A 21,697-nucleotide genomic window follows, 5' to 3' on the forward strand; every position below is an offset into this window, starting at 1 on the left:
TTAACGCATTTCTTTTGTTCAGTCACTAACAAAGAATCTTACAAAAATAACAAGGGGGAAAGATCCTCGTAGTCGGAATTCCCTGTCGCTTAACGTTCCTATCGCTACTAGCTCGTGTGGCTCTTGTAGCAGTAGTGGTGGTGGTGGTGATGGTGGTGCGCCTCGCCCTCCTTTGTCCTTAATTCCTTGGTGTTGGCTGGCGCGCCTGGCGTGTTACCATTAAGTCAGTCAGCCTCCATATCCTGATGGTGCAAGTCCCTCCAGTCCTAATATCTTGGTGTTTCCTTGTCTTCACCCGCTTGGGACAGCCCCGCACCGCTCCGTACAGCCCCGCCCTTCATTCCTCGGGCAACACACCAAGGATGATGAAGGACGCGGCCGAGGAAATGCCTTATAATTGGTGTTCTGTTATATGTCCTTAGAGGAAACCCAGAGCGAGTCTTCCCCCGTGCACTGACCCTTCCTTCTTTGTCTCCTCTGCCCCCATCAGTCTTGAGGATGATGGGGATTCCTTGAGCATGTTGGAGAGTCGTTGCTGCGGGAATGTTGTGAATTGGGATGTGAATCATGTTAAAAATTCTCCCATTTTTGTCTCCTTAACATTCCCTCGCCTCACTTTGTTGTAGTGCGTGTTGGGAAGGATTGTTTCTGCATGGGTGTTACAGATTGGGATATGAATCATGTTGAAAATCCGTCATTCCTGTATTCTTACCTGTCTCTCCTCAGTTTGGCCTCCTGCATATCAGAAGGGATGCCTGCCGCGTGGGCGTTCCGGATTGGGATATGAATCATGTGTAAAGTTCTCCCCATCCTTGTATCCTTACCTGCTTCTCCTCTCTTTGCCCTCGTGCATGTTAGAAAGGGTTGTTACCACGAATTGGGATATGAATCATGCTGAAAATTCTTACGTTCTTTTACTACTGGGAAAACTAACTTGGTACAAGAAATGCATGAGAAAAAAAAAAAACTGGTGAACTATTCCGACAGCTTAGAGAAGTGTTAATCCTCAGGTAGAGAGAAAAAAAAAGGAAAAGAAAAAAACTGACACTCGCATTTTCATCACTCAGGCTTAAAGCAGGTTACAGTTTTCCCAATTGTACCCTTGCCAGTGGTCCTCCTTACCTGCCCTTACCTTCCTTTACCTGCCCTTGCCTTGCCCGCCCCTCGCCGCGACGCTCCGCTCTCCTTAGTCGGAATGTTTACGGGCAGAGTACATCCCCACGGCTTGAGCTAATGGTATGCTGCTGACGAGAGACAGGGACACGGGGACTGGGATGCGGCGGCGATGGGCTGACAACCTGGCTGTGGCTTAGTGCAGACTCCGTGCCTGGGTTTACTTCTTCCCTTCCCTGACTTGCTGAGGAAAATGTAATAGTGTCTTAGAGTTTTGGTCCGTCAGTGTGATATCAGGACTATTATCCCCCAGGTGAGGCCAGGTAACCTATATATAACAGTTAAATAGTGAAAATAGAAGCGCCGCAGATATAACTGAAGGAATGGATGACTTCGGCGATACAAAGCGAAGCAAGTCACAGAAAGAAGTGGTCTGGCCAAGTGATGTGAAGTGAAGAAGAACTAAGTGTTGAAGGATATGGGACGTGAAAGTTGAAGGAATGAGAGGAAGAGGGGTGATTGATAGAGGTTGATAGAAGAAGAGGAAGAGGAGGATCGATGGAGGTAGATAGAAGAGGAAGAGGGGATTGATGGAGGTAGATAGAAGAGGAAGAGGGGAACAGATAAAAATAGATGGAATAGAAGGAAGATGAATATCGATGGAGGAAGAGGGAGATGAATATCGATGAAGGTAGACGAAAGAAAGACGAAAAGGAAGACTGAAATGCTGAAGGAAGGACAAACCAAATAACACGCTAAGAAAACAAAATACGAACGAAAACAAGAAAAGGTAAAAAAAAAAAATGCTAGCAGGAAAGACCGGAGAAAAACAAAATACGAACGAAAACAAGAAAAGGTTAAAAAAAAAAATGCTAACAGGAAACAGGGACCCCCATATAGTCACGAGTCGAAATAGAAGACAAAGACCGTACGAGGATGGGCGTGGCGTTCTCCTGCTGATTGAGTCCTGGTGGTAGTGAGCTGTCTGGCAGTAGGTCTTGTGTTGGGTTTGTTCAGCGCTGTTAAAGTCTCGCGATGGCAGTATGTCCTTTAACGCGTGAGGGAGGCGGGCCAAGGATACAAGGGAGAACATTTGAACATTTGCCACTAACAAACATTACGAATAATAACCGTGAATGATAATGAAAGAATTGTGACTAGCCTTTTTGAAGCAGAGACTTTTTAGGCACGAGAGAGAGAGAGAGAGAGAGAGAGAGAGAGAGAGAGAGAGAGAGAGAGAGAGAGAGAGAGAGAGAGAGAGAGAGAGAGAGAGAGAGAGCACTAATTCGTTAGTTTAAACCCCCTCCAGAAAAAAAAATGATAAGATGTTTTGTGGTGGACTTAGCGAATGTAAGAGAGAGAGAGAGAGAGAGAGAGAGAGAGAGAGAGAGAGAGAGAGAGAGAGAGAGAGAGAGAGAGAGAGAGAGAGAGAGAGAGAAAAAAAAAACGAGCGCACAAATTTCTTGGTCTCCATTCCACTCCCCCCAAAAAATAAGACGAGAAAATTTTTTTGTGGTGGGCTTAGCGAATACAATAAAAAGCCTCCTGACCTCCGCTGACCCTTGCCTCTCGCTGCTCATCGTGACCAGCGTATTTCTGGCCGCGCTGCCCTCTCAAGGACCCGCCGTGGCTCCCCTGCCTGCCAACATTCCCGCCCTGGATGCCTCGCTGACGGGGGAAATTCGTGTCGAAACTGTTGAAACACTTTCCTGTCTGGCCTGATAATAGTAATCTTTTAGCCAACCCTCGCACTCTCACGGGAAATATATTAATACAGGTTTGACCCCGAAATGTGTGGAAACAGCGCTTTTCTCGACAAATGAGATACAATAAGCGAGTGCTTTTCCTCCCTTTACAGTAGATCGGATGTGTTGCGTCATGTTTCGTATGTTCTTGTGTTGCCTTTACTGGTGCCTGCCTGCCTGCCTGCCTGCCTGCCTGCCTGCCTCTGCTTGGTGGTGTAACCTTTAGAGAAAGTGGTCGCTTGGGAGTGGTTCGTCTATCGTGTTCTTAGTGGCCTCTGTGCTGGGCGGGGCGGGACGGGGCCGGGAGAAAAAGGGAAATTAATCAGTGTATGTTATGTGAAAGTATGCCATGCTCTTCAGGCGCGATGCAGTTTATGGTGGTGGTCTTTCAGTGTTGGGAGGAACTGTCAGCTGGAAAGGGTTTGTTGTCTTTGTCGTCGCCGTTATCATCATCATCATCGTCATCTTCTTCTTCGTCTTCGTCTTCGTCTTCGTCTTCGTCCTCGTCCTCGTCTTCTTCTTCTTCTTCTTCTTCTTCTTCTTCTTCTTCTTCTTCGTCTTCGTCTTCGTCCTCGTCTTCTTCTTCTTCTTCTTCTTCTTCTTCTTCTTCTTCTTCTTCTTCTTCTTCTTCTTCTTCTTCTTCTTCTTCTTCTTCTTCTTCTTCTTTGTCGTCGTCGTCGTCGTCTTCCTCGTTCTCGTCGTCGTCCTCGTCATCATCATCATCATCATCATCATCATCATCATCATCATCATCATCATCATCATCATTTTTCTTTCTTTTTCTTTTTTTCTTTTCCTTCCTCCCTCCCTCCCTCTCTCCCTCCGTCTTCGTTATCAGTATCCTCGTCTCTGTCGCGCGCTGAATGTAGAGCAGAAGAGATCTGCTACCCTGTCACAGTGGATCACCAAACACTGCACAGTTCCTCTCTCCCTCCCTCCCTCCCTCCCTCCCTCCCCAGCGCCGCGGCCACGAGTCCACGACCAGCAGCTGCCTTGGAGACTGACCTGATATAGCTCACACTGAAAGGGCGGGGCAGCTCTCTCGTAGGACGTTGTAAATGCCCCATGATTCTTCCTCTCTTGCTGAACACCTCGAGGACTTACTGTGGTTGATGGTGTTCTCTTGAGGGTCTGTGGTACCGGCAGAGTTAGGAGTCATTTCATACTAAGTTTATTTTCGTTAATACCTGACTTGCTTTCGTTGTGTAGTGTTTTCTCTCTCCATATTTGTTCCTGATTTGTTGACGTCTTACAAAACCTGATTCCTGAAAGATTCTAGCCTCTTAGGATTGAGCTAAAAAGATAAAGTGCGGCGGTAATAAATGCATGTTAATTGAACCCTCACCCACTTTCATCGTTTTTTAGCGTTTTCTTCATATTTAACCCAGATTTGCTGACATCTTACAAAATCTGACTCCTGAAAGATTCTTACCACATCAGATTACTTGGCATTGAGGAAACACGTAAGGGATAGTGGAAATAAACTCGACATGACTTAATCTCGCTCACTTTCATTGTTTTTAGCGTTTCCTTTCCATATATAGTCTTGACTTGCTGACGTCTTACAAAACTTGACTCCTGAAAGATTCCTACCACATCAGATGACTTAGGATTGAGGAAACACGTAAAAGACAGTGGAAGTAAATGCAACATGTTAATTTTTACTCACTTTCGTAACAACAATAACAAGAACAACAACAAGAGCTCCTATATACAACTTACATGTACAGACATTTCAGTACGTGATGGAACTTAACAAACTCTTAGGAAACGGAAACCATGATTTAGTTGTGGCCGCTCGGTGGCAGGCAGTGACTCTATGTAGTGAGCAAAGTTTTACACAAGCACTAACCTTTTATGGCTATTTTGAGTGTTTTGATTAACGTAGTATCTTTCCTCCTTGCAGCAAATCTGGATCCGGCTGAGCTGAAGAAGCTGAGGTCCAAGCAGCGCAAGGCGGCCAAGAAAGCAGAACAGAACAAGGCAGAGGAAAAGAAGAAGGAAGAGAAGAAGGCTGAACACCAAAAATCCAAGTCTGGTGGCAACACGGTAAGGATTTGTCGCTCTCTGCCGGCTTGGGAGTGTTGCTGTGTGCTGGCTTGGGAGTGTTGCTGTGTGCTGGCTTGGGAGTGTTGCTGTGCTGCCTTGGGAGTGTTGCTGTGTGGTGGCTTGGGAGTGTTGCTGTGTGCTGCCTTGGGAGTGTTGCTCTGTGCTGGCTTGGGAGTGTTGCTGTGTGCTGGCTTGGGAATGTTGCTGTGTGCTGGCTTGGGAGTATTGCTGTGTGCTGCCTTGGGAGTGTTGCTGTGTGCTGGCTTGGGAGTGTTTGCTGTGTGCTGCCTTGGGAGTGTTGCTCTGTGCTGGCTTGGGAGTGTTTGCTGTGTGCTGGCTTGGGAGTGTTGCTGTGTGCTGGTTCGGGAGTGTTGCTGTGTGCTGGCTTGGGAGTGTTGCTGTGTGCTGGCTTGGGAGTGTTGCTCTGTGCTGGCTTGGGAGTGTTGCTCTGTGCTGGCTTGGGGAGTGTTGCTGTGTGCTGGCTTGGGAGTGTTGCTGTGTGCTGACTTGGGAGTGTTGCTCTGTGCTGGCTTGGGAGTGTTTGCTCTGTGCTGGCTTGGGGAGTGTTGCTGTGTGCTGGCTTGGGAGTGTTGCTGTGTGCTGGCTTGGGAGTGTTGCTCTGTGCTGGCTTGGGAGTGTTGCTCTGTGCTGGGTTGGGAGTGTTGCTGTGTGCTGGCTTGGGGAGTGTTGCTGTGTGCTGGTTCGGGAGTGTTGCTGTGTGCTGGCTTGGGAGTGTTGCTGTGTGCTGGTTCGGGAGTGTTGCTGTGTGCTGGCTTGGGAGTGTTGCTCTGTGCTGGGTTGGGAGTGTTGCTGTGTGCTGGCTTGGGAGTGTTTGCTGTGTGCTGGTTCGGGAGTGTTGCTGTGTGCTGGCTTGGGAGTGTTGCTGTGTGCTGGCTTGGGAGTGTTGCTGTGTGCTGGCTTGGGAGTGTTGCTGTGTGCTGGTTCGGGAGTGTTGCTGTGTGCTGGCTTGGGAGTGTTGCTGTGTGCTGGCTTGGGAGTGTTTGCTGTGTGCTGGCTTGGGAGTGTTTGCTGTGTGCTGGCTTGGGAGTGTTGCTGTGTGCTGGCTTGGGAGTGTTGCTGTGTGCTGGCTTGGGAGTGTTGCTGTGTGCTGGCTTGGGAGTGTTGCTGTGTGCTGGCTTGGGAGTGTTGCTGTGTGCTGGCTTGGGAGTGTTGCTGTGTGCTGGTTCGGGAGTGTTGTTGTGTGCTGGCTTGGGAGTGTTGCTGTGTGCTGGCTTGGGAGTGTTGCTGTGTGCTGGCTTGGTAGTGTTGCTGTGTGGTGGCTTGGGAGTGTTGCTGTGTGCTGACTTGGGAGTGTTGCTCTGTGCTGGCTTGGGAGTGTTGCTGTGTGCTGGCTTGGGAGTGTTGCTGTGTGCTGGCTTGGCCTGTGAGATATTAATTGTTGTGTTGATTCCAGTAGTGTGTGAGGTTACTGACCACCTACAAAATTACTGGGGTTCTTTGAGAAAATGTAAATTCTCAGCCAAGCCATTCACATCTTAACGTTGTCACACTGTTTGACAGGTGGCAGGACAATACTGTTTGCATACTAAATGTGAAAAAAATGTTTTGTCATATTGTATTTGGGGATATTTCACATTATGTGTTTTTTATTTTGATTGTAGCTGAAGATAGTGAATGATTAGTTAGCAAATCAGTGACAGATGCATAACAAGAACTCTGTTGTAGCTTGAGGTGGAACAACACTTCTCTTTGACTGGAGCTTGAATATCAAGTGTTCATATCTGGATAAACTTTACTCATCATGGAACTTGGTAAAGAAACATGACGTCCTTTTTTGTTTTATGTTTTCACAAGCTTATTATTTTTGTTTTGAAGGAATTATAACTGATGGCATACTTTCACCAGGATGATGTGGACAACCACCCGACAGAAGACCTAGACCCCAGCAAGCTAGAAAGGACAGAGGAACCTCTTGCTGAGGCCATCCACTTCCTGAAGCCCCTCCAGTCTCTTGCCCCCCAAAGAATCCAGACTCACCTTATGGCCTTTGAAATCTATATACGGAAAGGCAAACCTCTTCTCATGTTGCAGGTAATGTATAGTCATCTTTGTGTGTGAATTAAACTGTGGATTAATTTTTAGGTTGAAAATTAAAGGAAAGAACAACATAGCTAAGAAAAATTAAGAAAACTTACTTTCTTTGTTGAGGATGTGAAATTACTGGGTAAAGGATTCTTAAACTTCCATCCACATTACATCATCATCTTCTGAGACAGTAACAGTGACACTTTGTTAGTCCATAGTAGAAGTTTGGCCTTGTGAATGACAGTGACACTAGAAACTGCACAGTGTTATATGAGGGAATTATTCTTTTAAGTTACTATTAATATGTAATTAAGACAGTTGGGTGGGTCTTTAGGTATGGGGCTGCCCAAAATACCTCTTTGAAATCTTAAAAGACCCCAAGCATGTGTAAAATTGTAAATTATTAAAAAAAACAGGTATCTAAACTCTAAGAAGATTGATAAAACAAGGGAAACAGACCGCTTACTCCTGAATCTGATAATCTAACCTTTTCCTCTGTGTTCTAGGCACTCAAAAGAGCTCTTGCCCTGGAGCCTAACAACCCAGAGCTTCACACGTGCCTCATTAGGTTCCTGCAGTACAGACAAGAAAAGTTACCTGGACACCACAGCGTAGTAGTGGATGTGATCAACAGGGAGGTGAACCGGCTCCTGCCCACCACTGACCCCACGCAGCTGAATGAAGACTTCCTGAATAACAACCAGGACTCTGTTCCTCACAGGCTACAAGGTGGGTGGCTTGGTGTATAGTCCGGTGTACTGGCTGTGTCATTTTGAAGTGTTTTGAGTAGAGCGAGGAAATGTATTTGGGATTTTGCATTGTATTCTGTGGTGAGAATGTTGTACCTTAAAGGATATTTCATACAGAGACTGCCACGTGTAGGCCTGATGGTTTCTTGTAGCTTCCCTTATGTCTTATGTTCTTATGTTCTTGTATCATAAAGACATTATAGAGTAGTGTTTTTAAAGTGTTTTGAGTTGCATTGAGCAAATGTACATGGGAAAATTTAGCAAATTAGGGTATATTACAGTCAAAATACTCAAAATGCTGAAACTTGTTCTATTAAAGCTGGAGAAAACAGGAGATTGAATGAACTGCTCTTCTTGCAGTGATGTCAGTGAGGATGTTTCCTTAGAGGTCCATGGACTAAGATGAATTTTTTACTTGATCTTCGGAATGTTTATATTTATGTGTGTGTATGTGTGTGTGTGTGTGTGTGCAGCTTATCTCAGGAAACCCTTTGTGGGATGTTGGCTTGGTATACAGATAAATACATTTCCTGAGGTTAATGTACATTGTGTTTCTCAGCGGCCCGAGCCATGAAGCTGCTGGATTCAGTACAGAGGGACAGAGCTCTCTCCATTGCCACTGCCCTTGACCCTCACCTCACTGAGCAGACCCACCAGGTGTGTGTGCATCCCTGCTGTTTTCTTTGCCTTTGTTACTTTGAAGTATCTTTTGTACATATTAAATTTATTTATTTATTTTTAATATGATATTTTTATTGTAGCAAATGTATTAACCTTTGAATTTTGTTACTATGGTATCATTGTCATACATGTTTATTGGTGTTTGTTTAGTTATTTTCAAAAGGAAATGTGATAGACATTAGAGAGAGAGAGAGAGAGAGAGAGAGAGAGAGAGAGAGAGAGAGAGAGAGAGAGAGAGAGAGAGAGAGAGAGAGAGAGAGAGAGAGAGAGAGAGAGAGAGAGAGAGAGAGAGAGAGAGAGAGAGAGAGAGAGAATATCTCATGGGGAGATCACATTGGCATGTTGTTGTGGAATGACCACTAAGGGAGTCTGGATGAGTGAAAGGATGAAATTAGTTTTTTTGCAGCATCATGTTGCTTCATAAGTATCCAACTATCTGCAAGACTCAGCCATTACTGCCTTGATATCCTCCTGTCAGCTGTTCAACCTTTTAATGATTGAAGGGTATCCTGATCATAATTCAAATGTTCTCCTACTTGGTAATGATAATTTTTTGCTCAACAGAATCTGCATAAGGTGCTAGAGTGGCTGGAATCCAGAGAGGTTGGAGGAACACCTGAACAACTCACCCGCTACAAGGCCCAGAGTCATGCGCTGTTCCCACGTGCCAGAGCCTTCATGCCACCTGAGTCTTCTTCCTCATCCTCCTCCTCCTCTTCCTCCACCACCACTACCACCACTACCACTGCAGCAGACTCCATCTCAACCACCAACCTTACTGTAACTAGCGTCACCACCACCACTACTGCCGCCACTGCAACCGCCAATCACAACCATGTGGACGCTCCCAGCAGCTGAAATTCACTAATGGTCTGTAACGCCAGAGTTCAGCGAGTGCAGGGTTGTTACAAATAACACTCACCAGGATCCAGTGATATTGCTGCTGTGTGCATCAATAAGGACAGGAAAAGTTTCATATGCTTTTTAAGGCTCAATAACTTAAAAGATATAATCAATAGAGGAAATGCATGTACATATGGGAATTGAATAGAAACAAGATCCTGGTTACTGTACACTCTTGCATTGTGTGAGTGCTGTCAGACACTGAAGTGTTTCCTCTCTGTACACATTTTTTCCTGCCGTTCAGATGACTGACTGATCCCTGTTGTTGGAATTATTCTTACAAAGTTTTTGTTAAGCGTTGAATTTGCTGTGTCAGTAAACAAGTATGAAATGCCAATGTTCTTTTTACACACACCTGATGGATCTTTAGTTTAATTCCCTCTCCTCTCCCCCACCCACCCTTCTCTCTCTCTCTCTCTCTCTCTCTCTCTCTCTCTCTCTCTCTCTCTCTCTCTCTCTCTCTCTCTCTCTCTCTCTCTCTCTCTCTCTCTCCCTCTGTCATATTCTCATCCTACAGAGTTCCTGTTAAAAGTGCTTAAGTTTATTTCCTTACCTGAGTGTTTTATATCATCGTAAAGGCCTTCCCCTGCACCATGGCAGGCAATACATCCAAACTCCAGCCCCAACACTCCCTCAGCATCACCACAGCTGCCCACCAGTCAGAAGAGTCAGTGTCAACACAGATATGGAGTCACACATGTTGAAGCATTCTGTTGTGGAGCTGTTGGAACTCAGGCAGTTGGTCACTCTGCCTTGAGTTTTTATTAATAAAAAAATATTCTTGCCCAGGCTGTGTAGTAAATTCATCCAAAATCCTCCCCGGTCATGTGTGATTACACTAAAACTTTTAAATCCATTTTTAAAAGAAATCTCATCTTTTAGAAACTTGTAGGAGTGACCTTTAATGGTGAGAAACTTTGATGATGATGATGCACTGTATGGAAATTCGTTTTGGCAGTTTATACTTAGCCACATTCCACTCGCATAGTTAATTGCCAAGACTCAGTTTTGTGGAACAACTGTTATGTGCCTTTGTACATTTGTAATTATGTTAGTATCTTCAAAGTGCCCTGCTATTAATAGTTTCTCCTACATTTCACTTTCTTCTTTTTTTTTTTTTTTTTTTTTTTTTTTTGCCATTTGAAGGCTTTTATACATCAATATATCATCAGTATATTAAACAACTCCTGTAACTATACCTTTTAGCTTCCTCATATTATAGCAGCGGCTGTTTGGCTTGTTTCTTCACTTGCATGACGTTGTGTTTGGTCTTGATGCTTTCTTGCTGGATAATAGCTAACTGAGGTGGGACAAATTACGAAGGCTTGATAGCATGTGGATCAGTGACTGACCTGGCGAGTCGTACGAGGTACCCGGGGGCCCGAGGACTGGGCACACGGCTGCATTGCTTATTCTGCTTAATGTCTGAGAGACAGACACATCATAACCTGTCTTGCTCACTAGCTCTGTCTGTTGATATTAACCGGGTAATGATGCTTTCATTTTGTAAATATTAAGAAATGTCAACAAGCTGTGAAAATGCTTTAGAGTTTCAATATGTAGATAGTGGTGCTTAGCATCACGAAAACCAAGGTGGACTGTGACCCCTTGGTGACTGGAGTCATAAGCCATCTCATGATGAGGGTTCTACCGCATCAGTGCATCAACATGGCCAGTCAACACTCTTCCCTATGTGTCATCTGACTTATGTTTTATGGATATTTTTCTTAATGAATATTTTGAATCTAAAACTGTGAGAAATTACTGTGTGACAACTAGACTTCACACAGGCTTGCTGCCAAGCAAAGACCAGTTCATGAAGCAATGCCCATAAAGCAAAACAACTATACTCAGTGTCAATGACCTTGCCTCACTAATTTTGCAACCCACAGAGACGTGAACATGGCAACACTCACCAGGTGGGGCTCTTGCTTGCTGATTAGTCTGTGTATTCCTGTCTTTTAGAATTTGTGGCAGATTGACTTGTACCTGCCAGAAAATATTTTTATTTTTAAGATACAAGGTTACTTGTATCTTAATAATCCAGAATGTTACAATAAAGTTAAGATTTTGCTAGAAATGTAAAGTTTGATAAGGATGTGTTTTAAAAGGTTAGGAATCCATTGACTAATCAGCAGGTGAGAATGTCATGCAGTGACAGCTTTACTAGGTCTTGTGTGTCCTTGGATGGTAAAATTACTTGGCCAGAGTCAGTGATACTGAGCTGGTGGTGTGTTGGAAACTAGACGTGTTGGGCATTAACTTTTAACATGTCATTTAGTGATCCAAACACGGATACATACACACACATGCACACCACACCACACACCACACACACACACACACACACACACACACACACACACACACACATCTTAAACTGGGTCTTCATATCCCTCACGTAGGAATGTGGTCTTTCAGTAAAGATAGTGATGTCACAAAGCTGATGCCAAAGTGCATTTATTGTACAGGAGGAATACTGGAAGGAGAAAGGATTCTTTACTAGTTCTAATCAAGGATTATAGCTGTATATGCATAGAATAATTTGGAGTAAAATTATCAATCAGGCAGCAGCATAGAGGGATCATATTAATCCATTTGTTTTGTGAAGGTTGCTGCAAATTGCTATAAAGCCATAAAGCCAATCAGACTGGCTATAAGTTTGCATTACTTGTCTGTATTGGCCAAGTCTTAGTTATTTGTACTGACCCGTTATTGCATACTTAATTATGACTTGCTAGTCACTTTGGGGAGGGGGTTATGTTCCATTGTTCCAGGGTATTTGTATATACCTTACTGAGAGCAATTTTGTCCAGTCTGTTTCCTCTCCTACTGTATGTGTATGGCCACAGAGCGGCACTGGGTGAGCTGGGTCCTCGGGTTGGTGCAGGAGAGGCTGGTGGCTCCACTCTCTCCAACCAACCAAACAAACATAAAGAACAGTCATTATTCCAAATTGTTTGTACAGATGCAAAGCAAATGAAGTAATTTAAACAAGCTATACCTTACAGTGTATGTGTTCCTTGCCATTGTTTTTGTTTTAATTTTATGGTGTTAATTTGTCATATAGGTTGTTCACTAATTCATACCAATTAAGATGTATATTATATAACTAATATACTATGAGCCTCAGGTGATATATTATGAGTCAAGGGCACTGTATGTACATGGATTGTTGAGTGTGCATGGCCTGCCTGGGTACCACCCTATTTTGATACATTTTTCAGTGTCATTATACATAGGCAGAGAACCCTCAGAATGGGGACTTGAAAAATAAATCCAAATATGTATCCTGTGCTGTCTGCTTCCTCATGTTTGTCACCATTATAACTTTGATGTGAATGGAAGGTTGCTTGGTGTTGGACATGTAGGTTTGGTTTAGATCCTGTTAAGGGGTGACACTCTCTCCCTCTCTCTCTCTCTCTCTCTCTCTCTCTCTCTCTCTCTCTCTCTCTCTCTCTCTCTCTCTCTCTCTCTCTCTCTCTCTCTCTCTCTCTCTCTCTCTCTGCTCTCTCTCTCTCTCTCTCTCTCTCTCTCTCTCTCTCTTTTTTCCCTTGTAATACCAAGGAATTGGAGTTTTGATATTAGCATAGCTACTACTTGATAATGTCCTCACACATACATTCACCAACACACAATGAGTACCAGAAGCAGTGAATGATAGTGGTGAATGTGCTTGATGGAAGAGGTGAATGAGTATATCCATCCTCTTCAGCTGGGGAAGCATGGAGGAAGAGACAGAGGAGAGTTGTTACACAGGGTGGTAGAATGATTTGTGTGAGAGACAGGACAGTGAAGGAAGGGAAATAGTTCTTCCAAATAGCTAAAAGTTTCAACAGTAACAAGTGAGGTCTGGCTGGGTGTGCAAAAGAATGCAACGCTGAATGATTTGTGAGAGACAGGGCAATGAAGCAAGGAAAATGGTTCTTCCTGATAGCAAAAAGTTTCAACATTGACAGTAACAAGTGAGGTCTGGCTGGATATGCAACAATATGGTGTCTGGAATCCAAGTAGTGGAAGTGAAGGATTGAAGAGGTGATGGAACAATTAGATGATGAGAGTAGTGAAGATGTAAGTAGAAATATCGACACAGCTTGTTAGGATGAAGGAACAAGTTGTGTAAGAATGGTGAAATGCTGAGATAATGTTGGTCATCTGGAGGGAATCAATGAAGGTGAGATGAAGAAAAGGATCCACAGAATAGTGCTGGATGATTGAGAGTTATAACTGTGGCTGTTTTCACGTAGGTCTCCAAATCAAAATTCATCTGATCCATTGCTATGAATTCAAACTTACTAATTTGTCATATGAAGACATCAGCTATTGCTAAATCCTTGCACCAATTTCAAGTTTAAAGCGATTAAGCAAACCCTCCTGCATCCTTCAGCTTGTAAGGCAGGTCAACCAAATCAAAATGGTTCATTGTACATGGTAAGTTTCTTTGTACCTGATGTTATTTTTTCTTATACCACCTGTGATGAAGATTCAGGTCTGAGATAGGACAAGGATCGCAAAGCATCACCAAGAGACTGAGAGAATGAAAACTAACTTGGCTTCAGTCACATAATAACTCTGTGGTGATAGGAGTACAAAGACCCCGAAATTATCTTGGGACGTAACTATCGTTGTGGTAAGGCGATATTTATATGTGCTTTCTGAAGGATTCAATTCTCGTCTACGGCCTCTTATATAAGAAAATAAGAATATAAGAAAATTGGGGGAGCTTCTCTCTCTTCAATCTCAAAAGCATAATTCTCTAGCTTATTACAAAAAAGGAAGAAAACAACAAAAGTGAACCAATATAGGTTGTGATTTGACTTGTTCATACTTTATCTTGTAAGAATTCAAAACGTAAACTACACTACGTAACTTTTCAGGTATTAGATAGTTTAAGTTATTTACTTAAAAAGAAGACGGCAACAGCAGGGACAACATAAGGAGAAATATTAATCAAATAAATAGTGACTTGACTCCTGTTATCCAAACGCCATGTGTCACGAGCGGGGACTGTAGAATGCATCATCCTTGGCCGCGAGTGTGAGGTCAGGAACGCTTCCAGGAATACTCCACAAAACAGTGTGCGTCAAGTTTCACTGACTCCCGACCAACACCGAGGCAGCAGCGCAGCGGTGGCAGGAAGCGAGTCAGTGCCCCCACCAAAGTGTCAGTGCCCCACTAAAGTGTATTTTACTCTTGATAGAATCATATTCGTGTCGGAAGGAATAAAACAGTCTATTATACAATGGAAAAAAAAAAAGAAAAGGAATAATGACTCGATAATTGACCAGTTGTAGCGTGTCGTGCGGAGCAAACAAGGCGATACGTCTCCATCAGGAAGCAGCAGCAAAAACAGTAGCAGCAGCAGCAGCAGCAGCAGTAGTAGCTAAAAAAGGAACTGCATGCGTGTGTTTACAATACTTCTGTTCCTGCAAGATATTATCCAAAAGTATTCTCACGTTTGTTTGTTTTGTTTAACTTCAACACTTTTCATTCTTTTAGATTACGAGTAAGATTCAGGACTGCAAGGTATCTATATTATTATCTTATTTATATATTGTTATTATAATTTTTCTACCCTGGCGTCTCATGTTCTTATGTTGTAATGGTCTTTCGATAACATTTTTTTTTATGTTTGATGATTTTGAAACATTCTTGATATTTAGCCATTTTGTCGCAGCGCCATATGGTATCTTTCTCTCTCTCTCTCTCTGTGTGTGTGTGTGTGTGTGTGTGTAGCTTTCATGTTCTTATCATAAAGAAGATAGCAGTGGTGTGGAGGGGAGCGGATCACAACTCTCTATACATGGAGAGTTACATACTCTACTCTATATATATTCTATACAACACACTATATATATGGAGCGCCGAGGTCACATGTCCTACATAGGGGGGACAAGGTCACAGTAGCACACACTACATGGGAGGAGGGCCGGGGGGGGGGGAGACTGCACGCTCCACACATGGGGAGGGGGAGGAGGAGTGGTATCATCCCCTCACATCCCCCATCGTAATATCGTGATGGAGTCTCGGGAACACTTCTCTTCGCATAAACAAAATTAAGAGGCTGTTTGGGCGGGTGGGCGGCCTTCGCCTCGCCCTTAATGACCCGGCCAGTTAGGCTCGATGACCTGTATTAATTAAGCCTGAATGCCTCTAAGAAACCTGAAGAGGGGGGGAAAGAATATGCTGTGAGGTGATTATCCTACAGCACATCGGAGAGAGAGAGAGAGAGAGAGAGAGAGAGAGAGAGAGAGAGAGAGAGAGAGAGAGAGAGAGAGAGAGAGAGAGAGTCAACAAGCAATTAAGGAGAACTGCCAGGCCATACAAGCTGAATGAAAAGCTTTAAGGCAGATGGAGAGACCAATCTGCTGGAAACACTCCGTGAAATCACAACCCCACAATACACCCTCAGATTATCGAGGCTGCGAGGCGAATTAGCTCCAACTGTACTTAGCAAAGCCTTAACAGAGCCTTATTCCGCCTTAAGTCAGCGTGTGGCATGCGTGAGCGGGCCTGCTGGGTTATCCTGGTGGCTGGGAGAGGGGGCTGCACGGGCCTGCAATCCGGATAAGTGAGGGTTAAGTTGGTGTAATGGAGAGTGGCGGTGCGGGGCGGGCCTGGGCGGGGCGGGGCTGGGCAGGGAGGAGGCTAGGCGTGAGCGGTTGGCTGGCTGGCTGGCTGGCTGCGGCGTGAAGAAACAACACTAAGCCTTTATTGGATGAGGCTGTTGGGTCGCAGATGTAATTAATTAATGGATGGATACAGTCTACTGGGGTGGTGGTGGTGGTGGTGGTGATGGTGGTAACAGTGATGATGGTGGTGGTGGTAGTGGTGGTGCTATTGATGGTAGTGATGGTGGTGATGGTGATGACAGTGGTGGTGGTAGTGTGATAATGACAGTGGTTACGTAACAGTGATGGTGGTCGTGGTAGTGATAATATTCTTGATGTTGATAGTGGTAGTAATGTTGCTATAAATGGTGATAGTAGTAATGGTGGAAATGCGAGTAATGGTGATAGCAGTGGTAGTCTTGATGGTGGTAGTGTTAGCAATGTTAGCAGTAGTAGTATTGGTGGTAATAGGTAACATGATCATACCTTTCATTGTTATTAACCCCTGAATCCGGCAGTGTTTTTTATGTCATTACTTGGGTTGAAATAAAATGATTTAATTAAGCAAAGTTATGTGTCTGCTCTCTTACAATTAGTTCTGTATTGGGTTTAGTATCATCCCCAGTTAAAGAAAAAGTGTGACTTTGTACAGTTGAGATATAAAATTTAGATATACAGTTCAGATATATAGTCCTTTTTAGATATATAGTTCAGATTTACACATCAAACATACAACGAAACACTTCAATAAGCTCCAAAAGGCAAGGATTACATGGCTAGCTAAGAACGTGGAATCCTAATGAAGCAGAGTTTGAGTTCCGTACAAGACAATACCTCAGAAAGCTCATCAGGGATTTTATTTAAGAGGGAGTAATTGCCGCGACAGCTTAGCCGCTTAGTGGAGGGACATGCTGAGCGGTGTGGTATTAGTGAGTGAGTGCCGCCTGCGTGCGTCTGGCGAGGCTCCGCTAACGAGGACAAGGGGGACTGACAATGCTGAGAGTAATCTTCAGACGCTGGGTTATTATGTGTTTTGTAGTCCTGGTCAGACAGAGCTCTGGTTGAAGTTATTGGATTTGCAAGTGTGTTTTTATGACTCCAGCGACAGTTAGATAAAGATTCTACACCATCAACGGAAAAAAAAAAAACATCACTTACGAGAGCCAGACGTACGTGACCTTTCAAACTAATCACGTAAGGACAAAACCATTTCAAAATACGAAGTGCGGGTGTCACTTTTCTGTCAGCGTCGCCATAACAAATGAACTTAGAAAAAGAGTCTACATCATGAATGGGAAGAAATCACTTACGAGAACCAGACTGAGCATACGTGACCTTTCAAAATAATCACTTTCGTACAGACTGTTGGGGGGGGGGAGGAGTCACTCTCTTGCCAATGTCACTATAAATGTACGTGGAAAAGAAACTACGTCATTAATGGAAAGCAATCACGTATGAAAATCTGACAAATCATACTCAACATTTTAAAATAATCACGAAAGGCCAAACCATTTCTAACTACAAATTATGAGTGTCACTTGGAAAACATAAATTGGTGATACTTCTCTCCTTGCCGCGCATTCCCAATCTTCACTGCTGCTCCCTCAGTGTCACGCTCCCCACGCTGCACTGCTCACGCTCATCACTTCACGGTCCATTGTTTTGCTCCAGGCTTCAGGTGGAGGTAAGGGAGCGTGGTTCTGGGTCAGGGCCACAATGCTCCTCTCTTTACTGCCTCGTTGTGCCTTGGGATGTTGGCAGCGCGTCACGGCCTATTTACTCTCTCTCTCTCTCTCTCTCTCTCTCTCTCTCTCTCTCTCTCTCTCTCTCTCTACTCATTTTATTAGTTTTCATCTGTTTTTTTACCCTTTCCTATCCTATCTACTATTCCACTACTTTCCACATTAATTACTCAACTCTGGTTCATCGTATCCTCCTCATATTAAAATTGAACATCATAATAATATATCCAGGTACTTTTTTACTCATCTCTCCTCCTCCTCTTCTTCTTCCTCCTCCACTTCCATCAATTTTACAAACAAGATCCATACAATTTTCCTGCCGTCCCATCATCCTGTCTTTCCACTCCAGCCAGTTTAGCCTCCCGGGTCTGGTAACTTGCTTCCTCCTGCTTCCTCTTCCCCTTGCACTGCCTCAGGGGACGGTTTGCAGAGAGGCGGGCGGAGGGGAGATGGCCGTGGCAGCGAGGAGCATAAAGGAGTGAATGTACTCGGGTCTGTCTGTCTGGGCCCTCATGAAGGAAGGAAGTGAGTGAGGCTTCCTCGTGTTTAAGGGAATGATAAAAAAGGAGAAGGATTTGTTTCTGTGTTTCTTTTGTTTTCTTTCGTGGTTCAGTGGTTGGTTGGTTTATTCAATTATCGGTTCGTGTTTTTGTGTGTGTTGTGCTTTTTTGTGTAAGAGAGAGAGAGAGAGAGAGAGAGAGAGAGAGAGAGAGAGAGAGAGAGAGAGAGAGAGAGAGAGAGAGAGAGAGAGAGAGAGAGAAGACGCACAGATAAATAGACAGATAGATAGACAGAGAGATAGATAAATAAATAGATAGATAGATAAACAGATAGACAGGCAGAGAGAGAGAGAGAGAGAGAGAGAGAGAGAGAGAGAGAGAGAGAGAGAGAGAGAGAGAGAACGACAGACAGACAGAGAAAGAACCACACAGCCAGCCAGCCAGCAGGGCAGCACAATCTGGGCGGATGAAGCAAGGCGGGTCAGCTAAATATTATGAACTTTAAGCTTCCACAGAAAAATGAGGAGGGTTCCTGCGCTGCCTGCTGGCGAGGCGGCCGCTCTTTGTTTCCGTGTGTGCGCTATTCATGCATTGATGAGCGCTACGAGGCCCACCTGCCGAATGGGAGGACGAATTAATTACCTGCCTCACTCATCTCTCTCTCGCCTCACTCTAAATAAAGACTGACTCATGTTCAACTCTCCTCCGTTGCTCATTCTTGGTGTAAATGATGAAGTTGATGAATCCTGTGAGTGGGCAGATGTGACAGTGAAATGACAGTATTAGGGCTAGTTGTTATTCCTATTTTTATTGTATGATATTTTCCTCCTCTTTTTCCTACTCTTTCTCCTCCTCTCTGCCTGGCCTGTGCGTGCTGAGGGCAGGCGAATGTGGATGTTAGGTAGGTTTATTTAATATTCTAAGGATGAATTAATGACTTGTCTCTCTCTCTCTCTCTCTCTCTCTCTCTCTCTCTCTCTCTCTCTCTCTCTCTCTCTCTCTCTCTCTCTCTCTCGCCTCATTCTAAGTAAAGACTGACTCAAGTTCAATTCCCTTGTCATTCATTCTAGCGCTTGGTGTAAACGATGGAGTGGATGAAGAGTGCCTGTCTCACTCACCTGTCTCGCCTCTGAGTAAGGACTGACTCATGTTTAATCCCCTTGTTACTTATTCTTAGTGTAAATGATGCTGGTGATGGATGGTGCAAGTGGTCATGATGAAGTAAGAAATAATGGGTTCAAGGATGAATGGATGTCCTGCCTCACTCACCTCTCTCTCGCCTCACTCTCAATAAAGGCTGATTCATGTTCATCTCATCTGTTCATCGTCTCCCCCCGTTACTCTTTCTAGTGCTTGGTGTAAGTGATGATGTTGATGAATGCTGCAAACGGGAAGAAAATTATATGATAGAATAAGAAATAACGGATTAAAGGTTGATAAAAGTTAGATTTGATAAAGAGTTAGAAATTCGTTCTCATACAGTGATAGATGAATGGAATAGACTCAGTACTCAGACTGTTAGTGGTTAGTCAACTAGAAGCTTTAAAGGACGATTGGACAAATTCATGGATGAGGATGAGTGGAAATAGGTAAACGTGTTTTGTACAGGGACTGCCACGCGTGGGCCTGATGGCTTCTTGCAGCTTCCCTAATTACCTTATATTTTTATGTTCTTGTGAAGCCAACTGATGATCCTCGAGGCAGCAGACGCCGGAGGGCGGCACCAAGGCGGGGGAGGGGGTGCAGGGATGGGTCGGGAAGTTTGCCGGCATCTTGGTCCCGTGACTCATGGGGAAGATAGGGAGAAAAAAAAGGAGGGAGCATGGGGAAACCCCCGCCGGCACCCCTCACTTGTAATGCCGGGTTGTAATTATTGAGAGAGAGAGAGAGAGAGAGATGGTAAAACACCATGGCCACTACCTTTCCGTGGCAGGTGAATGCGTGGTGGTGAGCGATGCCTCTCGGCTCAGAACGGCTCCCTCTGACGCACGGCACACCTGAGCCAGGGCCTGCTTCGGGCGAGGCGAGTCGGGGCGGGGCGGGACGGGGTGGGGTAGGACGGCGCGCCCTTTTTGTGGCGGTGAAAAAGAGTGGGCAGTGGCCCGAGGCGATGGGTAGCTTTGTGAACTCAAGATTCATGGAATATAAGTCTATGATTCCAAGAAAAAAATATTTAGAAAGTGAAGAAGAGAATAGGAAATAAGATCATCGGAACATTACATAATTCATCAGCCGCATTTAGTGCAAAGTACAGACCACGGCTCTCCTCAGGCCTGGCTCCCGCACCCCTGGCGTCACGCACCCACGGCACCCTCGCCGCCCCTCGTGCCGCACCGCTGTGAGTCACAGTAATTAGGCCAATTAGGAGTAACAGGCCGCCATTATAACATAAAGTCTTGCGTCACCAAGCTTTGATACCAAGCGGCTCTCCCCCCACCGTCCCCGCCCCCGTCCCCACCAGTCCCTCTCCCAGAGGCGCCGCCGCTCATCCAGGGGCGCCTGGATGAGCACACACACACACACACACACACACACACACACATCGTGTGTGTGTGTGTGCGCGTTTATATATATATATATATATATATATATATATATATATATATATATATATATATATATATATATATATATATATATATATATATATATATATATATATATATATATATATATCACTTCTTGTAAGGAGTGTAATTGGAAGCGTTATGTTCCTATATCTGCATCTCACCTCTGACGTTCGTCGCTAAGAATATAAAGGAAGCCTGTGACTCCAGTCATTCATCTTTGCTCAGCGTCGCGCGGTGAACAGGTGCTTCAAAACGTACCTCTTTGTTAACAAGCTTCTATGGGGAAATCCATGTACGAAGGTGTATATTTTTTTGCCCAAAATGGCGCCTGCAACCATACAGAGCTGAACTATCGCCACCTGCAGAAAAGAGACTACATCATCTCAGCACTTCTGGCCACTTTTCGGTGGGCAGCGTCTGGGAGCAGCGGGTGGCGGTGCGGGCGAGGCCAGGCGAGGCGAGGTGAGGCGGGGTGGATGGATGCGGGCGGGGTGCCCTGCTCATTGATCATTGACGGGGCGGCGGCCCCTCAAACTGTTGCCTTTCCTGTGTACCCTTCACACGCCTCGTCCGCCTTACCGCTCAATGTTTTTTTATAAAGCTTAAAAGTGTATTGCGATAAAGACTGATTCTGAAGACCCGCAAGATTTGGCTTTGCATGTTGCAAGGAATTAATGTAGCCATGTTTCCTATCTTTCACACTTTGTACACACACACACACACACACACACACACACACACACATCGATATATAGATAGATAGATAGATAGGGAGGCATGAAGAGAGAGAGAGAGAGAGAGAGAGAGAGAGAGAGAGAGAGAGAGAGAGAGAGAGAGAGAGAGAGAGAGAGAGAGAGAGAGAGCGGTGTGCGTGCGGCAGTGTATACATATGTAATAAATGTGAGCAAGGCTGAAATTAAAACAAACAAACAATCAAACGAACATACAAACACACAAAGGCCTTGAAGCAAATACTGCGGACTTTTAT

At 44.5% G+C, this 21,697-nt stretch overlaps 1 protein-coding gene across 1 annotated transcript in view; it reads left to right on the plus strand.

Annotated features, from left to right (window-relative positions):
* Window positions 1-12,287, plus strand: part of LOC135091881 (N-alpha-acetyltransferase 15, NatA auxiliary subunit-like) — a 61,005-nt gene extending 48,718 nt beyond the window's left edge. Inside the window, exons 13-17 of the mRNA XM_063989932.1 lie at window positions 4,765-4,907; window positions 6,774-6,959; window positions 7,460-7,682; window positions 8,262-8,359; window positions 8,948-12,287. Of these exons, the coding sequence (XP_063846002.1) occupies window positions 4,765-4,907; window positions 6,774-6,959; window positions 7,460-7,682; window positions 8,262-8,359; window positions 8,948-9,241 (944 nt within the window). The 3' untranslated portion in view covers window positions 9,242-12,287. The remainder of the gene's footprint in view (window positions 1-4,764; window positions 4,908-6,773; window positions 6,960-7,459; window positions 7,683-8,261; window positions 8,360-8,947) is intronic.
* Window positions 12,288-21,697: the final 9,410 nt, after the last annotated feature.

The sequence above is a fragment of the Scylla paramamosain genome, chromosome 3, assembly GCF_035594125.1.
Source record: "Scylla paramamosain isolate STU-SP2022 chromosome 3, ASM3559412v1, whole genome shotgun sequence".
NCBI lineage: Eukaryota > Metazoa > Arthropoda > Malacostraca > Decapoda > Portunidae > Scylla > Scylla paramamosain.